Source organism: Drosophila elegans, unplaced genomic scaffold (genome assembly GCF_018152505.1).
Source record: "Drosophila elegans isolate 14027-0461.03 unplaced genomic scaffold, ASM1815250v1 contig_814, whole genome shotgun sequence".
In the NCBI taxonomy this organism is placed as follows: domain Eukaryota; kingdom Metazoa; phylum Arthropoda; class Insecta; order Diptera; family Drosophilidae; genus Drosophila; species Drosophila elegans.
This window is the reverse complement of record NW_024546167.1, coordinates 17263240-17277075: the sequence shown is the minus strand read 5'-3', so window position 1 is coordinate 17277075 and position 13836 is coordinate 17263240. Positions and strand designations below refer to the sequence as shown.

The 13836-nt window shown below is 44.9% G+C and overlaps 8 protein-coding genes across 8 annotated transcripts; 4 read left to right on the top strand and 4 right to left on the bottom strand.

Moving 5' to 3' along the window:
• Positions 1-399: 399 nt before the first annotated feature.
• LOC108147991 (transportin-3) lies at positions 400-3934 on the top strand. The gene is made up of 5 exons (XM_017274806.2): positions 400-609; positions 676-1773; positions 2080-2246; positions 2305-3675; positions 3743-3934. Exons 1-5 carry the CDS (start codon positions 496-498, stop codon positions 3801-3803), a joined length of 2811 nt encoding a protein of 936 aa, XP_017130295.1. The 5' UTR covers positions 400-495; the 3' UTR covers positions 3804-3934.
• A 424-nt stretch (positions 3935-4358) lies between these two features.
• LOC108147992 (sorting nexin-20) lies at positions 4359-6532 on the bottom strand. Its single transcript, XM_017274807.2, has 4 exons — positions 6338-6532; positions 6113-6259; positions 5131-5827; positions 4359-5071 (listed from the first exon to the last, which is right to left on the bottom strand). Exons 1-4 carry the CDS (start codon positions 6342-6344, stop codon positions 4936-4938), a joined length of 987 nt encoding a protein of 328 aa, XP_017130296.1. The 5' UTR covers positions 6345-6532; the 3' UTR covers positions 4359-4935.
• A 578-nt stretch (positions 6533-7110) lies between these two features.
• LOC108147929 (gamma-secretase subunit Aph-1) lies at positions 7111-8043 on the top strand. The gene is made up of 2 exons (XM_017274711.2): positions 7111-7587; positions 7644-8043. The coding sequence occupies exons 1-2, from the start codon at positions 7195-7197 to the stop codon at positions 7965-7967; spliced, it is 717 nt and encodes a 238-aa protein (XP_017130200.1). The 5' UTR covers positions 7111-7194; the 3' UTR covers positions 7968-8043.
• Positions 8044-8168: 125 nt separating this feature from the next.
• On the bottom strand, positions 8169-8758 carry LOC108147931 (transcription initiation factor TFIID subunit 10b). The gene has a single exon (XM_017274714.2). The coding sequence runs from the start codon at positions 8701-8703 to the stop codon at positions 8248-8250; it is 456 nt and encodes a 151-aa protein (XP_017130203.1). The 5' UTR covers positions 8704-8758; the 3' UTR covers positions 8169-8247.
• Positions 8759-8818: 60 nt separating this feature from the next.
• On the top strand, positions 8819-9553 carry LOC108147930 (transcription initiation factor TFIID subunit 10). The gene is made up of 2 exons (XM_017274712.2): positions 8819-9149; positions 9211-9553. The coding sequence occupies exons 1-2, from the start codon at positions 8907-8909 to the stop codon at positions 9466-9468; spliced, it is 501 nt and encodes a 166-aa protein (XP_017130201.1). The 5' UTR covers positions 8819-8906; the 3' UTR covers positions 9469-9553.
• Positions 9492-10981, bottom strand: LOC108147926 (congested-like trachea protein). The gene has a single exon (XM_017274709.2). The coding sequence runs from the start codon at positions 10542-10544 to the stop codon at positions 9594-9596; it is 951 nt and encodes a 316-aa protein (XP_017130198.1). The 5' UTR covers positions 10545-10981; the 3' UTR covers positions 9492-9593.
• A 66-nt stretch (positions 10982-11047) lies between these two features.
• LOC108147932 (histidine triad nucleotide-binding protein 1) lies at positions 11048-11802 on the top strand. Its single transcript, XM_017274715.2, has 3 exons — positions 11048-11130; positions 11199-11340; positions 11403-11802. Exons 1-3 carry the CDS (start codon positions 11090-11092, stop codon positions 11670-11672), a joined length of 453 nt encoding a protein of 150 aa, XP_017130204.1. The 5' UTR covers positions 11048-11089; the 3' UTR covers positions 11673-11802.
• A 67-nt stretch (positions 11803-11869) lies between these two features.
• Positions 11870-13476, bottom strand: LOC108147928 (rab-like protein 3). The gene is made up of 2 exons (XM_017274710.2): positions 12797-13476; positions 11870-12734 (listed from the first exon to the last, which is right to left on the bottom strand). Exons 1-2 carry the CDS (start codon positions 12861-12863, stop codon positions 12055-12057), a joined length of 747 nt encoding a protein of 248 aa, XP_017130199.1. The 5' UTR covers positions 12864-13476; the 3' UTR covers positions 11870-12054.
• Positions 13477-13836: the final 360 nt, after the last annotated feature.

The following is a 13836-nucleotide window of genomic DNA, read 5'->3' as shown; positions in this document are numbered from 1 at the left end:
GGAGAAGGACCCAAAATTTATCTCTCGGAATTTCTAAAACAGCTCTTTAGCATATTTTGGCTTAACTTAGTTTAAAAATAGTGAGGAAAAGTCAAGAAGCTCAACTTTTGGATTATTCACCAAGCAATGTACTGTCTGAGCTTTTTTTGTATATATTGTTTAAATACCCAAAATAGTAATAATTTAATATTAATAATATTGTATCAGCCGATACAAATATAATGTAATTTTTCGATAGAAATTGACATGTTATTATTTTTATTTGGTAATTGCTAAATACAAATAATAATCTATAAGATTGACGCTTGAGAGTTAAGGCACTCGACAACCCTGGTCAAAGTCCTGCAGTCGCAGACTATCGAAAACGCACATCCCTAAGCTATCGCGCGCTACTTCCTTGCGTTATCGATAGACGGGATGTGCGCCCTCAGCCATCGCTAATAAAGTATAATAATAATTAAGAAAATTTATGCGCTGATTATAGCTGCCGATGAAATGGATACGTACTCGGTGGACGTGGTGTACCAAGCAATCAGTGCCCTGTTTCAGGGCAACAATGCCAAAGAGCAGGAGAAGGCCAACAAATGGCTGCAGGAGTTCCAGAAGTCGGTGAGTTCAGAAGACGTCGTGTGTGCGGTGCACTGAACTATCTAATTTTTGGTTAATCCCATAAAGATCTATTCGTGGACGATTGCGGACGAGCTGCTGCACCAGAAGCGAGATCTGCACGCCAATTACTTTGCCGCCCAGACGATGCGGAATAAAATTCAGAACTCCTTCAGCGAACTGCCCCCGCACACGCACGAATCCCTGCGGGATTCCCTTATCACGCACATCGGGCAGATCGACGAGCAGACGGACAATGTGATTGTGACGCAGCTCAGTTTGGCGGTGGCCGATCTGGCCCTTCTCATGGCCAGCTGGCAGGAGCCGATCAACGATCTGCTTGTGACTTTGGCACCCCATCCGGCGGCCATTTGGCCGTTGCTGGAGGTGCTCAAAGTGCTGCCGGAGGAAATAGACTCCCGGTATCTGCGACTCGGAGCCAATCGACGAGAGGAGGTGCACAAGCAGCTGGACGCCAGCGCCGAGTGCGTCCTTAAGTTCCTGTGCGCATGCATGCAGCGGGAGGATCTCGACCAGCAGCGCGTATGGAATGCGGTATTGCGCACCTATAGTGCCTGGCTGGTGATCCACGCCTTTCCCCTCTCGCACGTGTACAACAATGCCCTCAGCCAGCTGGCCTTCCGGTTGCTCTCGCTGCCGGAGACCACGGGCAAGCTGCACGACAATGCCACCGAATGCGTATGTGCCTTGCTCTCCTGCATGAACACGTCACGTCCGGATGGCGTCACAAACGAATCGGAGTTCTCGGTGGAGGCACAGATCTTTGGGGCCGTCTGCATGCTGGAGACGCCGTATCACTTGAGTGTGGCACACGAGGATACCGACAAAACGATTAACTACTGTAGGATTTTCACCTCGCTGTGTGATGCCTTCTTCTACAATCTGCTGGAGGATCCCCAGAAGCCGCACTACTGCCTGAAGGGATTGGATCTGGTGCTGCTGTGCGTCGGCCACTTCGACTACGAGGTGGCCGAGATCACCTTCCACCTGTGGTACAAGCTCAGCGAGGATCTCTTCCAGCGCAACGACAACAAGCTGACAACGCTCTTTAAGCCGCACATCGAACGGCTGATAAGCGCCCTGTTCCGCCACTCGCAGATGGAAAGCGACCACGACGGGCTCATCGAGGAGAACAACAATTTCTATGTGAGTGTGATTAGGACCACGAACTGGTTAGGTATTTTTCTGTTATATAATTTATTTTTTATTCAAAATCAAATTAATAAGCAATTCCATTTCACCAGATTGTAAAATTGCTTAATGCTAAAAGTAGCTAAGTCTGAATGACATTTCTCATAAAAACCGGTTTCTATTAACAGCTAGAGTAAAAAAACTTAAAGAGTTCAATAACTTTATAATAACTTTAAGCCTAATAATAACAGAAATCATTATTCGGCATATGTTGAAGGGGAGAAAGATAGTTGTATTAATCGTTTTGTTATTTCCTTTTAGGACTTTCGACGCAAGGTTTCAGATCTTATCAAAGATGTGGCCTTTATTGTGGGATCAGGGGCCTGCTTTAAGCAAATGTTCCACATCCTGCAGGTACCGGAAACCACATGGGAGTCCACAGAAGCGGCGCTATTTATTATGCAGAATGTGGCCAAAAATATACTACCGTATGTATGGACTTTTTTCATGAAATATAAGATTAACAATTAACTTAACTACCCGCAGAGAGGAGAACGAGGTGATACCCAAGGTGGTGGAGGCGATCCTCAATATGTCGGAGCAAACTCACATAGCTGTTCGATATACGGCGATCCTGCTGATCGGCGAGCTGTGCGAATGGATCGAGAACCATGCGGAATCCTTGGAGGCGGTGCTCAACTTTCTGCTGTTCGCTCTGCAGCAGAAGAATGGCTTGGCGCCGGCTGCGGCCATGGCACTGACCTCCATTTGCTCCGCCTGCCGCCAGAAGATGGTGTGCCACATCAGCGGTCTGGTGGAGATTGCCCGCAGTCTGGACAGTTTTCAGATTAACAATGACGTGGCCATTGGCCTGCTCAAGGGCATATCACTTATACTCACGCGTCTGCCGCGGGAGCAACTGCAGCCAGCTCTGCGGGAAATTGTCGGCTTCCAGCTGCAACCGCTGGCTCTGCTGACAGAGAGTAGTAATAGTGAAGCTAGTGTCCAGAAGGGAGAGCGCAGCGATCCCGTTTACTGGATAGACAGAGCCTGCGCCATCATCCGGCACACAAATCCCGACGTGCCCGACACCGTCGAGCATCCCACGGTGGCCATTCTGAACGACGCCTGGCAACTCATCTCGCGGGTCATGGACAAGTACCAGAGCGACCTGCGCATCATGGAGCGCACCTGCCGACTGATCCGCTACGGCATCCGGATGGTGAGAAAGCAAGCGGTGCAGCTGGTGGAGCCGCTGATCAAGCAAATGGTAGTGCTATATGCCGTGCAGCACCACAGTTGCTTCCTCTATGTGGGCTCCATACTGGTGGATGAGTTCGCCAGGACGAGCGAGTGCATCGGTGTCTTGCTGGAGATGCTGCAGGCATTTATCGAACCCACCTTCGGCCTGCTGCAGATGGAGAATGGCCTTAAGAACAACCCAGATACCGTGGACGATTTCTTTCGCTTGGCCTCGCGCTATTTGGACTGCTGTCCGCATCAGCTGCTCCAGAGCAGCCTCATCACGCCGATCTTCCAGTGCGCGTTGATAGCCTGTGCGCTGGACCATCGCGAGGCCAACTCGTCGGTGATGAAGTTCTTCATCAATCTGCTGGTTTGGGGCAGGACGAATAGCCACAGTAGGAATGCAGAATGTCGTCCCTTGGTGGTGGAACTGGCCAATCAGCATGGCGGAGCTTTGGTCATGAACTTGATTCAGGCCTCCGTCTTCCAGTTGCACTCCTATATGCTGGCCGATGTGGCCGAGGTGCTGCACGAACTGAAGCAGGTGGTGGGCAACGATCGGATGCAGCCGTTTCTGGCCCAGGCTCTGGAGGCGCTGCCCAAGAAGAACAGCGGTGGCTATGTGACCGCCACGCAGCAGCAGTTGGATGAGTTCAGCAGCACAGTGCTGAGGTAAGGCTTCTCTTTGTTATTCTCTTACATAAACTCTAACATTATACATACATATATCGTTTTGCAGATCTGACACAACGAAAGCCATTTCGCAAGCCTTGAAAACCTTTACGCGACTCTTCCGTTAATCAAATGGAAGCTGGAACCGGGATTAATTGATTCATTTGTACATTTTGAGTGATGTATGTAATGTGGCAAGGGCGCTAAACAATTTGTTAAAAACGCACGTACCCCAATATATATTTATAATATAGTTGAATCGATTGTGTGACGTCATAAGTTATATTTAATTCATATTGTACATTTTGAGTGCGGTCAAAAGATCCTCACAGCAGTTAGCAATAAGTTAAATACTAAATATAGCGCACTCCTAGATCTAAGTTTAAACCCCAAAATGACTTAGAAACTCCAGCATAAGCAAATAACAAACCATTAAATATATTTACCATTTAGCGTTAAATGACCAAACCTGACCGTAAAAATTTGACGATTCTGCAAAAAAACATTTGAATATAATATTTATTCATTGACAAAAAAGCAATCACAAGGCATTGTTGGGCAGTAAGAACAAATAACTATGGAAAATGTGATCGAGATTTGTCAGATGTTTTTCAAGCTGATATGGAATTCTAGGCTTGGATTTGCAGACTGTTCGTCATGGACTTTCAATAATACATTTGTGATTCACGTTGGCGGGGAAAGATATAGTGCATAGTTTATTCACAACTCCCACTGGGTACAAATTACAGAAACGAGTGCACAATATCAAACAATACGTAACACGAAACATAAACACGCTTAGACTAACCTTTAAGTTACCATTACTGATTTTCCAATTTCGCTTAACACATATTTTTCGCAATACTAATATTAGCTACAAAGGTAGACAAAGAAAATTTAATGTTAATTAAACGGAGATTATAAATTTTACTTTAAACAAATAAAATATTGATTAATATCATTTGAAAATCACAGATTTGAATTGCCAAATAAACAAGAGAAAGTTTTGATTTAAAAAAAAGTAATAACAATGTTGGCTAATTTGTTTTTGTGACATCGATAAGGATTTTTATACTTTGTAAACTTTTTTAACAAACTACTTTGGAAAAAAACGCTGGTGCGACCTTAAAGGTTGATAAATACTCCTTTCACCTTAATACTAATTGCACACAATCTATAATTGCACTTTACGCTTGACGTCTAAAAACTACAGAACATGATGCTCAACTAATGGATGATAACTCTGGTGGAGATTCCGATTCAAATGGTTTCGGTGCGTGGATCGATCTTGTGAATGGCCTGCATGAGGCTCTCGGTGTTCGCAGTGTTGATGCCCTGCTTGGACATATCAGTCAGTCGGTCGGTGATTGGCTTTTGGTCCTGGCCGCGCTGCCACCTAAAAGGATACGGCATTAGGCTTGCCAATTAAGGTAAATAAGGATGGGATGGACTTACCAAAGGTGTGCACAGGTGTGAAGCAGAGGAATGTAGAGCGGCAGCAAATCAATATCGCACAGAGTCTCAAAGCGACTTAGAGCCAACAGAGCCCATCTTTCGGCTGCATGATGAGGAACTGGAGATGAGGTGCAGGCCGCCACCAGGCGACAAAGTATCAGGAGCACCGGCCGCGAACGATTCATATAGATCTTGTTCAGCAAGCGGAAACAGTTCTCCAGAATGGGTATGGCCATCTCGTTGCGACGCTCATCCAGAAACTGGCACGCCCTGGACAGTTCATCGTGCTGTAGGAAGCGCAGAAAGTCCTCCGAATCCCGGAGCTTCGTTTGACTGGCCACATATGTGAGGAACGCCTCGAAGGCTGCACTCCTTTCGCCAATCAGCTCAGACTTAAAGTTACCCATCAGCACCTTGGCCGGAAAGTATTTGTTGGCCATCTCGGTGGGATGTGTTCGCTTCAATCCCTGGAAAAGCTCTCGAAAGTCCGTGTAGCGACGCTCGATTTTCGCCGGTTGAGTGTCCTCCGTGGCCCCATCCTGACTCACTGTCAGTTCATAGACCACAAATCGCTTGATCTTCACATCCTCGCCATCGGGTGGCATAATGTGCGCCAGTAGGATGTCGAAGCGGAGCACTGTGCTCCCATCGGTGGGCGGCTTGAAGTCGGCATTAGACGTGGGTCGCTCCCAGACACCTACAAATTTAAAACATTGAGTTAATTTTGTTGAGCCTTGAATCCTGAATCTTGAGTTTTAAATAGTCGAGCCTTTATGTTATAAAATGCAGAGGACAAATACCTTTACTATGAAAAATCTGATCAAATAAAAAGTATTTTTCTTCCTAAGGTTTTTATTTATCCCACTGTAAAACTGCAAGATATCTGATTAAATACTGGCCTAAGTTACTCAATGACATGGAAAATTCGTTCCTGTGAGGCTCCCCTGTGGAATGCTCACGGGAGATTGCTGATCATACAAACCCTTTAGGAGCGCCTTATCGGATTCCGGCGGGGGAATGTCGAGGGCCGCCGCCTCGATGGCTGGACTGTCCAGCTCATCCGGACCAGGTGCCTCCCCATCGAAGGACGGTTGGTGGGGCAGCAGGCGCTTTGCCATCACGGCGTGAACTGGGGAACAAACATGAAAACACCAAATAACGCAAATCATCAACGAAGACCTGCTAATTGGATGAAAACTTTACTCACTGGGCATATGTATGCGTGGGGGTCTCTTAAAAATCTCTTTGTGCTTTTCGCTGGGCTGCTGCTTTTACGATCTGCAGCTGGGCACTTGCAATTTGCTTCTGGTTTACGGCGGATGCGGATTATGCAGTTGGCATAGTGCGGCCGAGTTGACTCAATTTACAATGACTAATCCCGCCCCAAACAAAAATATTGTAAGTGGGACGGACCCCTTTGTTTAGTGCGGGTGAAACGCGCTGAGGCGACTAGTGGAACACCCTGCGCGTGGGAGAATAGTAATTTTTATTTAAAAAAAACTAATTTATATGTATGCAAATGGTATTAAAATAAGTACCAATATTATTTATTTTATGTTTAATTAACTCCCATTGTAGTTTTAGGCACATACTGATTATATAAAAAACTTGTGAATAAAGTTTAATTCAAAATGTAACGGACTCTACATGGTAGGGTATGAAAACATTGCTCTTTTTCGATATGGCAACTCTGAAAACTTTAATGGACATATGCGATTAGCTGATACCTTTTTAATATATAAAATCTTGTTTCTGATTCATGACTTATTCTTGGACATGTACCCTACTAGCTTTCGTTACTCTTTTAAAATTCTTTATAACTAGGTTTATTTTTAAATTAAGATATATCTAAATTAAGCTCTAGACATTTTAAACCTTACATATAATATCAAAAGACCTGAACGTGTAGGGTATGAAAATAACGAATCAGCGTAGTGTGGCATCCCCAAAGTCACTGCAACGGTCTGGCAGCACGCGGCTTTCTTGTCAGCTCTGCTTCCTCTTCCCACGTAAACCAAAACACCCACAAACCAAGCGGAAAACCAGGAATCTTACAAAGAAAAGATGACGTTGCCCGAGTTCTTTGGCTGCACCTTCATCGCCTTTGGTCCGCCCTTCGCCCTGTTCGTCTTCACCATCGCCAATGACCCGGTGCGGATCATAATCCTGATTGCGGCTGCCTTCTTCTGGCTCCTGTCGCTTCTGATCTCTTCCGTGTGGTACGCCCTGATTCCACTGAAGGATTTCCTGGCCTTTGGCGTGGTCTTCTCGGTGTTATTCCAGGAGGGCTTCCGGTACATTATCTACAGGATCCTGCGCAGCACTGAGCAGGGTTTACATGCCGTGGCGGAGGACACACGGGTGACGGACAACAAACACATCCTGGCCTATGTCTCAGGCCTGGGATTTGGAATTATATCTGGAATGTTTGCACTGGTCAATGTGCTGGCTGATATGGTAAGTGGATGACACATATCAGTATGTTTCGGATAAAGATATTTCCTGCTTTTCAGAGTGGTCCCGGCACAATGGGCTTAAAGAGTGGTTCGGAGCTGTTCTTCATCACTTCGGCTGCCCAGGCTTTGTCCATTATCCTACTGCACACCTTCTGGAGCGTCATCTTCTTTAACGCTTTCGACACAAACAACTACATTCATATAGGCTATGTGGTGGGCAGCCACCTGTTTGTCTCCTTGATTACTCTGCTCAACGCCAGTGAGCTTTATACCACCACTTTGCTGATCAACTATATAGTCACCATCGGCACGGGTGTCCTGGCATTCCGAGTGGCTGGTGGAACATCGCGCAGTTTCAAGAAATTTATAACATGCCAATGAACAAGCGTCTAGTATTAACCACCTAGTTTATAGGCTTTGAATAACATTATATATAAATAAAAAATTAACCTGTAAATGCTCTATGGAAATGATTAACTTTACAACTTCAATTTTTGAGTACACATAAATGCAAAAAATAACTTTCGATTTTCAGTCCCTATATATTTGTTAGTTGCCCATAGCCCTAAATTAAGATTAAGATTATGATTTAAGACAAGCTCTATTTAATGAGAAGATAAGTACTACAACAAACATACAACAGGCGTTAGTAAGCCTCTAATTACTGACTATAGTCCATTTTCCTAACATTGATCCCGTAGTCGGCCAGAGCAGGCTGCAGATCCTCCATAGTTAGGGTGAACTTGCGATCCTTGGCCTTGGAACCGCCGGGCGTGTTGGTGGTTTGCATATGGGTCCGTGCCTTGGAATGCTGCAGTGCATCGTCGATAATGTCGGACATGTACTTCTGGGCAGCCAAACTGATCAACCGGACGATGCGCTTGTCATCCGACTGGAATCCGCCCATATTCAGATAGTGCGAGGTGACCGCATCCGGAATCAGCGGAGTATAATCCTCCAGTTGCGACATGAAATCGCTGAGATGCGAGGCCGGCGTGTTCCGCTCACGATCGCCGCCACCTATGCCTGCTGCTCCGGAGGATTGTCCGTGGTTTCCCTGTCCACTGGCACCACCAGCGCTGTTGTGGTAAATAATGCCAAAATTGGAGCCCACCATTGTAAATAGAAATCAATTCGCAAAATATCCACAAAAATAGTGATGGGAGAACGTGGGTTATCGCACAAGCGATACTTGGATAGTGAGATGTTATCGATTATTTATGGATTACAAACCATAAATGTAAATACATACATACTAACGTTGTGCTTAACGAAAACAATCACAATTTCTAGAAATAAAGAAAAGAATACTGCAAAACAATGGCTTCTGATGGCGAGGATGTCAACATAACACCTGCCGAATCTGTGGCCTCCGCCACGGACACCGAAGACGAGGAGTTGGAGCCACAATTGCATTCCGACCTGGATTCCGATGCGGAGGACCTGGACGTTGAAGAAGTCCCAGCCACCGCTGAAGATGCCGATATGGATGAGCTACTGCGACAGCTGGAGGACTACACGCCCACCATTCCAGATGCCCTGACCATGAACGCCCTGAAAACGGTAGCCATTTAATGGGTGATCTTTAGGGGATTGCCAAATACTGATATTATATACTTTACAGGCTGGTTTCTCCTCCGTGGACCCCCAAATAGTGCGCCTCATCTCTGTTTCTGCCCAGAAATTCATCTCGGACATTGCCAACGATGCACTGCAGCATTGCAAGACGCGAACCACCAACATCCAGCACTCCAGTGGCCACAGTTCCAGCAAGGATAAGAAGAATCCCAAGGATCGCAAGTATACACTGGCCATGGAAGATCTGGTTCCGGCTCTCGCGGATCATGGCATCACCATGCGCAAGCCCCAATACTTCGTTTAAGTTTAGTTATAAACAGAATGTTCTATAGTTAGTATGCAATCTAAAATAGATATATTTCCTTTCAGGGTTTTCAAATAACAGAAAACTTTCTCTAACAACTTTAAATTTTGAAAAGAATTTCCAAATTAGAAATTTGGCGCCACAGCATTGAAGAATTTGTTGGCCAGCTCGATGCCAAAGAAACAGGCAGCATTTGCGGGAAAGGCGCGAATCATGATGGGAGTCACGCCTCGATAGAGAGCTAGGGGACCATCCTTAACAATCAGATCCTTGAAGACACTGCGAATGCCATGTTTGTAGGTTCCCTCGGGCGCCGATTGAAGGCGACTCTTGAGTACATCGGCTGGCATGCCCAGAATCCAGTAGGCCATGCCCGCAGCACCGCCAGCCAGAATCGTTGAGGTAGTACTAATTTGTCCATTCTCTGACTTGGACTTGGCCACATCCTGAAGGGCTTCATAGACCAGGAAGTACAATCCATTGGCGGGCAAATCCCTGAGCATTGTGGCGCAGCTGCCCTTGAAAACGCTGCGAAGTCCTCCCTCTTTGTAGAGTTTTCCGGCGCAGTCAATCATTCCGTTGTACTTGCGCTGGCCACCTTGACCTTGCTGCGTCTGCAAAAGCACCTTGATCCGCTCTCCGGGAGCCATTATCAAGGTGGAGAACAGACCGGAGAATGATCCAGCCACGAAGATTTGGGAATAGGTGAGTTTGGCATCTTCTCCACGCTGCTGAAGACGCTTTCCCAGGGCATAGCCGGCGAAACACATGGCAAAGATGGGCGCAACTCCTGTCAAGGGCGCGGACATGCCCTTGTACAATCCGCGGACTCCTTCGTTCTTGATGGTCTTGGCGGCACAATCGAAGGTTCCCCGGTACATGGGCTGTTCTCCAGGTGCAGGTCTTGGCATCGTCTGCAGGCGCACCTTGATGGTGTCCAATGGATGGCCGGATAGCACATTGCAAATGCCTCCAAATCCTCCGGTGAGGAAGGATTTCACGGGATTGGCCTTACGCTCCGCCACGGTGGAGGATGACGACGTGGATGTGGTGGACACTTTCTCAACGGTGGCCATGACTAGCAATCTTTCCTCGTCGATTTCGGAACTAGCAATGCCCTTTCTCGTGTGAATCTCAATTGGATTGCTTGGAATTTGCACCTAGCCGATAGTTGTGAACTAATCTTAAAACATATTAATGCGATAAGAAGGACGGCGTCGTCATTACGTCATAAAAAAACCGATTTCTATTTTGGTTTTCTCAAATGAATTAGTCTAGATTTTATCACAAAGATATTTTGCCACGAAGGAACTGGAACTTGTTGTTGTGAGTAGTTTTACTGGTTTAACTAAAGATCTCTTTTGAATTTCATCTGTTGCTTGCGAGGGTTCAAAGTCCATGTATGTTTGGTTTTCCCTTAAAAACCTTTAATTTAAATTTGTTTCCCTAATTTAATTGAAGGACAAAGTATACATTTATCTTTAAGTCTTTTATACACCTGTAATATATATTTTTTAAATAAAAATTTAAAATATTTGACAACGCAACTGTGAGCTTTAAAATAACCTAAATTTGGACATGCTAGGGACTTTTTTAAAGCCGAGTTGGCAGCGCTTTTTCGATGTTCTTGTCGGCCGGCCGGAATTTTGTTCGTGTTTTCAGGTAAGCGCACGCGATTCACACTTAATTATCTAAAGTGCAGCGATTATATAGCCTATATCTTATTTCAGTACCCGTCATATAGCAACCTGCAGTGCTAGAATGGCGAGCGAAGTGGAGAAATCGCAAACGGCAGCAGCCAGCGAAGATACAATTTTTGGCAAGATTTTGCGCAAGGAGATTCCCTGCAAGTTTATCCACGAGGATGATAGGGTAAGGGTTAAAGTCTGAGTGGTTAGCTAGACGGATAAACTAATCTTTGTAATCTATATCAGTGCGTGGCCTTTCACGATGTGGCTCCCCAGGCCCCAACCCATTTCCTGGTGATTCCCCGCAAGCCGATTGCCCAACTTTCGCTAGCGGAGGATGGAGATTCGGATCTGCTGGGCCATCTCATGCTGGTGGGACGCAAGGTGGCCAAGGATCTGGGATTGGAGGAGGGCTACCGCGTGGTCATCAACAATGGAAAGCACGGCGCCCAGTCCGTTTACCACTTGCATTTGCACTTCCTCGGCGGCCGCCAGATGCAGTGGCCTCCCGGCTAAGATTGTCATCATAATGTCCAGAAGATCATAATATCCAGGTGATTTAAGATCTAAGATCAATAATCCTCCAGAGGGGTCTAGGAACACCAAGATAGTTATTCAAATAAAATTTATTAAAATCAACACCAAAGCTAATCACTTTTGTCATTTATAGGAAAGTTGATTTTTAAGAAGAGTTTATACCCCGGGAAGGAAACTATAAAAGTTTAAGTTTCTTTATTTGAAACAAACAGACAAAAGTTATACCTTCATAACTGAAATGCAATAGAAACCCCTTCAGTGTCCTTACCATCTGCTAGAAAACCAAAGTCTCCGGCTAAATTTTTTCCATAAATATTATTAAAAATCAACAAGGAACTAGAAAATATAAGATGAGATCTTTTCAAGTGTCGTGGGATTTAGAGATTGGAAAATGCTCCTTGAACTCGACGACGCGATCGAGAAAGTCGCGCAGTTTGCCCTCATTGCGGCTCCTGTCTGCGAAACTCTCGGAATCCTGGCAGTTTAGAAGGATCTCGTCCGCCTCCAGCTGGTGGGCAATGCTCCCACCGCGACGCAAGGGTCGGCGGATCAACTTATCCAACCTGGTGCCCACCACCAAGATTGGGACATGTTGGCGCCCCAAAATGGGTCGTGTTCGCCGGTGGCGGTACTTGCATATCTGACGCAATGGCTCGTACAGCCAATCGTGCAGGCTGTCTTGGGAGCGCAGGTCCTGCAGATTGTAAACGAGGACAATGCCATCGATGTTCTTATAGAAACTATCGCGATGCTCGCGGCGCATGCGCATTTCGCTGTTTAGATCATAGAACTCCACAAAGTACAGGATGCCGCCACTGGCGACGCTGTTGGGCATTCTGCGTGGGTACGGGGAATGCTTTCCGGAGCGTTCCGAGGAGGAGGACGATGTCCAGGTGGGCGTGGGTGGCAAGGACACCGAAATGGAGTACTCATGCAGACGCACCTGGACATTCCACAATCCCTCGCCCACGGTGCGGGACGCGGGCGTGGGCGTTATAGCACTACTGGCCAACAAATTGGTCAGACTGGTTTTGCCCACACCTGGAATTATCAAATTAAAGAGTAATTAGCACTATCCTAATTTAATATCAAAGTAATCCCACCTTTATCACCCAGCATTAGGATGCGAACCGTGGATACATCTTTAATATGTTGCTGTTTTTGTTTCATTGCTGTTCCTGGTTTAGTTTTTTAAGCTCTGAGTGCTTGGCCTTTTAGTTTAGTACTACGTAAAACATATTATTTTATGTTTAACCAACTAATCCCTAGATCCTCGCCTACTTTGTTTCAATTAATTTTTTTACAGGATCCACAAATTATTCCACTATTAGGGCTGACATTTTTTAATGTTTTAGGTTCATTTTTTGTTTTAAAGCGAAAGTAGGCTACGTTTTAACTGTTTTCAATAGAATTCCCTGGTCAAATTGAAGATTTTCTAGAACAAAACACAATTCTAAAGAAATGGAAAGCTATCGTGGCTATCGATAGGTCTGTAGCGTATCGAATATGTTAATTCGTTCCGCCTTTTTAAAAACCACATCCGCTGCCTTTGGTTGCAGATTTAAAACTAACTGGACTTTGTTGTGCTGTGCTGTAGATAAGAACATTTCCCAGCCTTTAAAAATAATAATGTTCAAGTGTCAACAAAAAATTTACGCACACAAGATTATGCTGCTGCATAATGACACAGAGACGGTCAAGAAAAAAGTAATCGAAATTAAAGTAGTACTAAATAAGTCTTAATATTTGGTTACATATTTTATATGTTCAATGCTGAATTAAAGTATAGATAACACATATTAAATGGCTTAATTGTTTTATAATATTCCAAAATTAAAAAAGTTTTTAGTAGTGATAGTCCAGTAAACAGAATAAGGTTTAAGTATTACAAAATAAATGAAAATTCGTTTTAGTAGTTTTTTTATATTTGTATACTAAAGTATAAACAAACAAACCTTTATAAATATTATAAATTTAAAAAATTCAGAGTTGTCAATGAAATTGTTATGGGCAAATACAAATTAAATTTATGTGTTCAGGGCTATAAATCTGAGCTCACATGTTCTTAGTTGTTTTTCGAAATACGAGATAAGGCCAAAGAGCTTATAGGAGATTAAATATTAGGCCGGGATGAAGAAAGAAA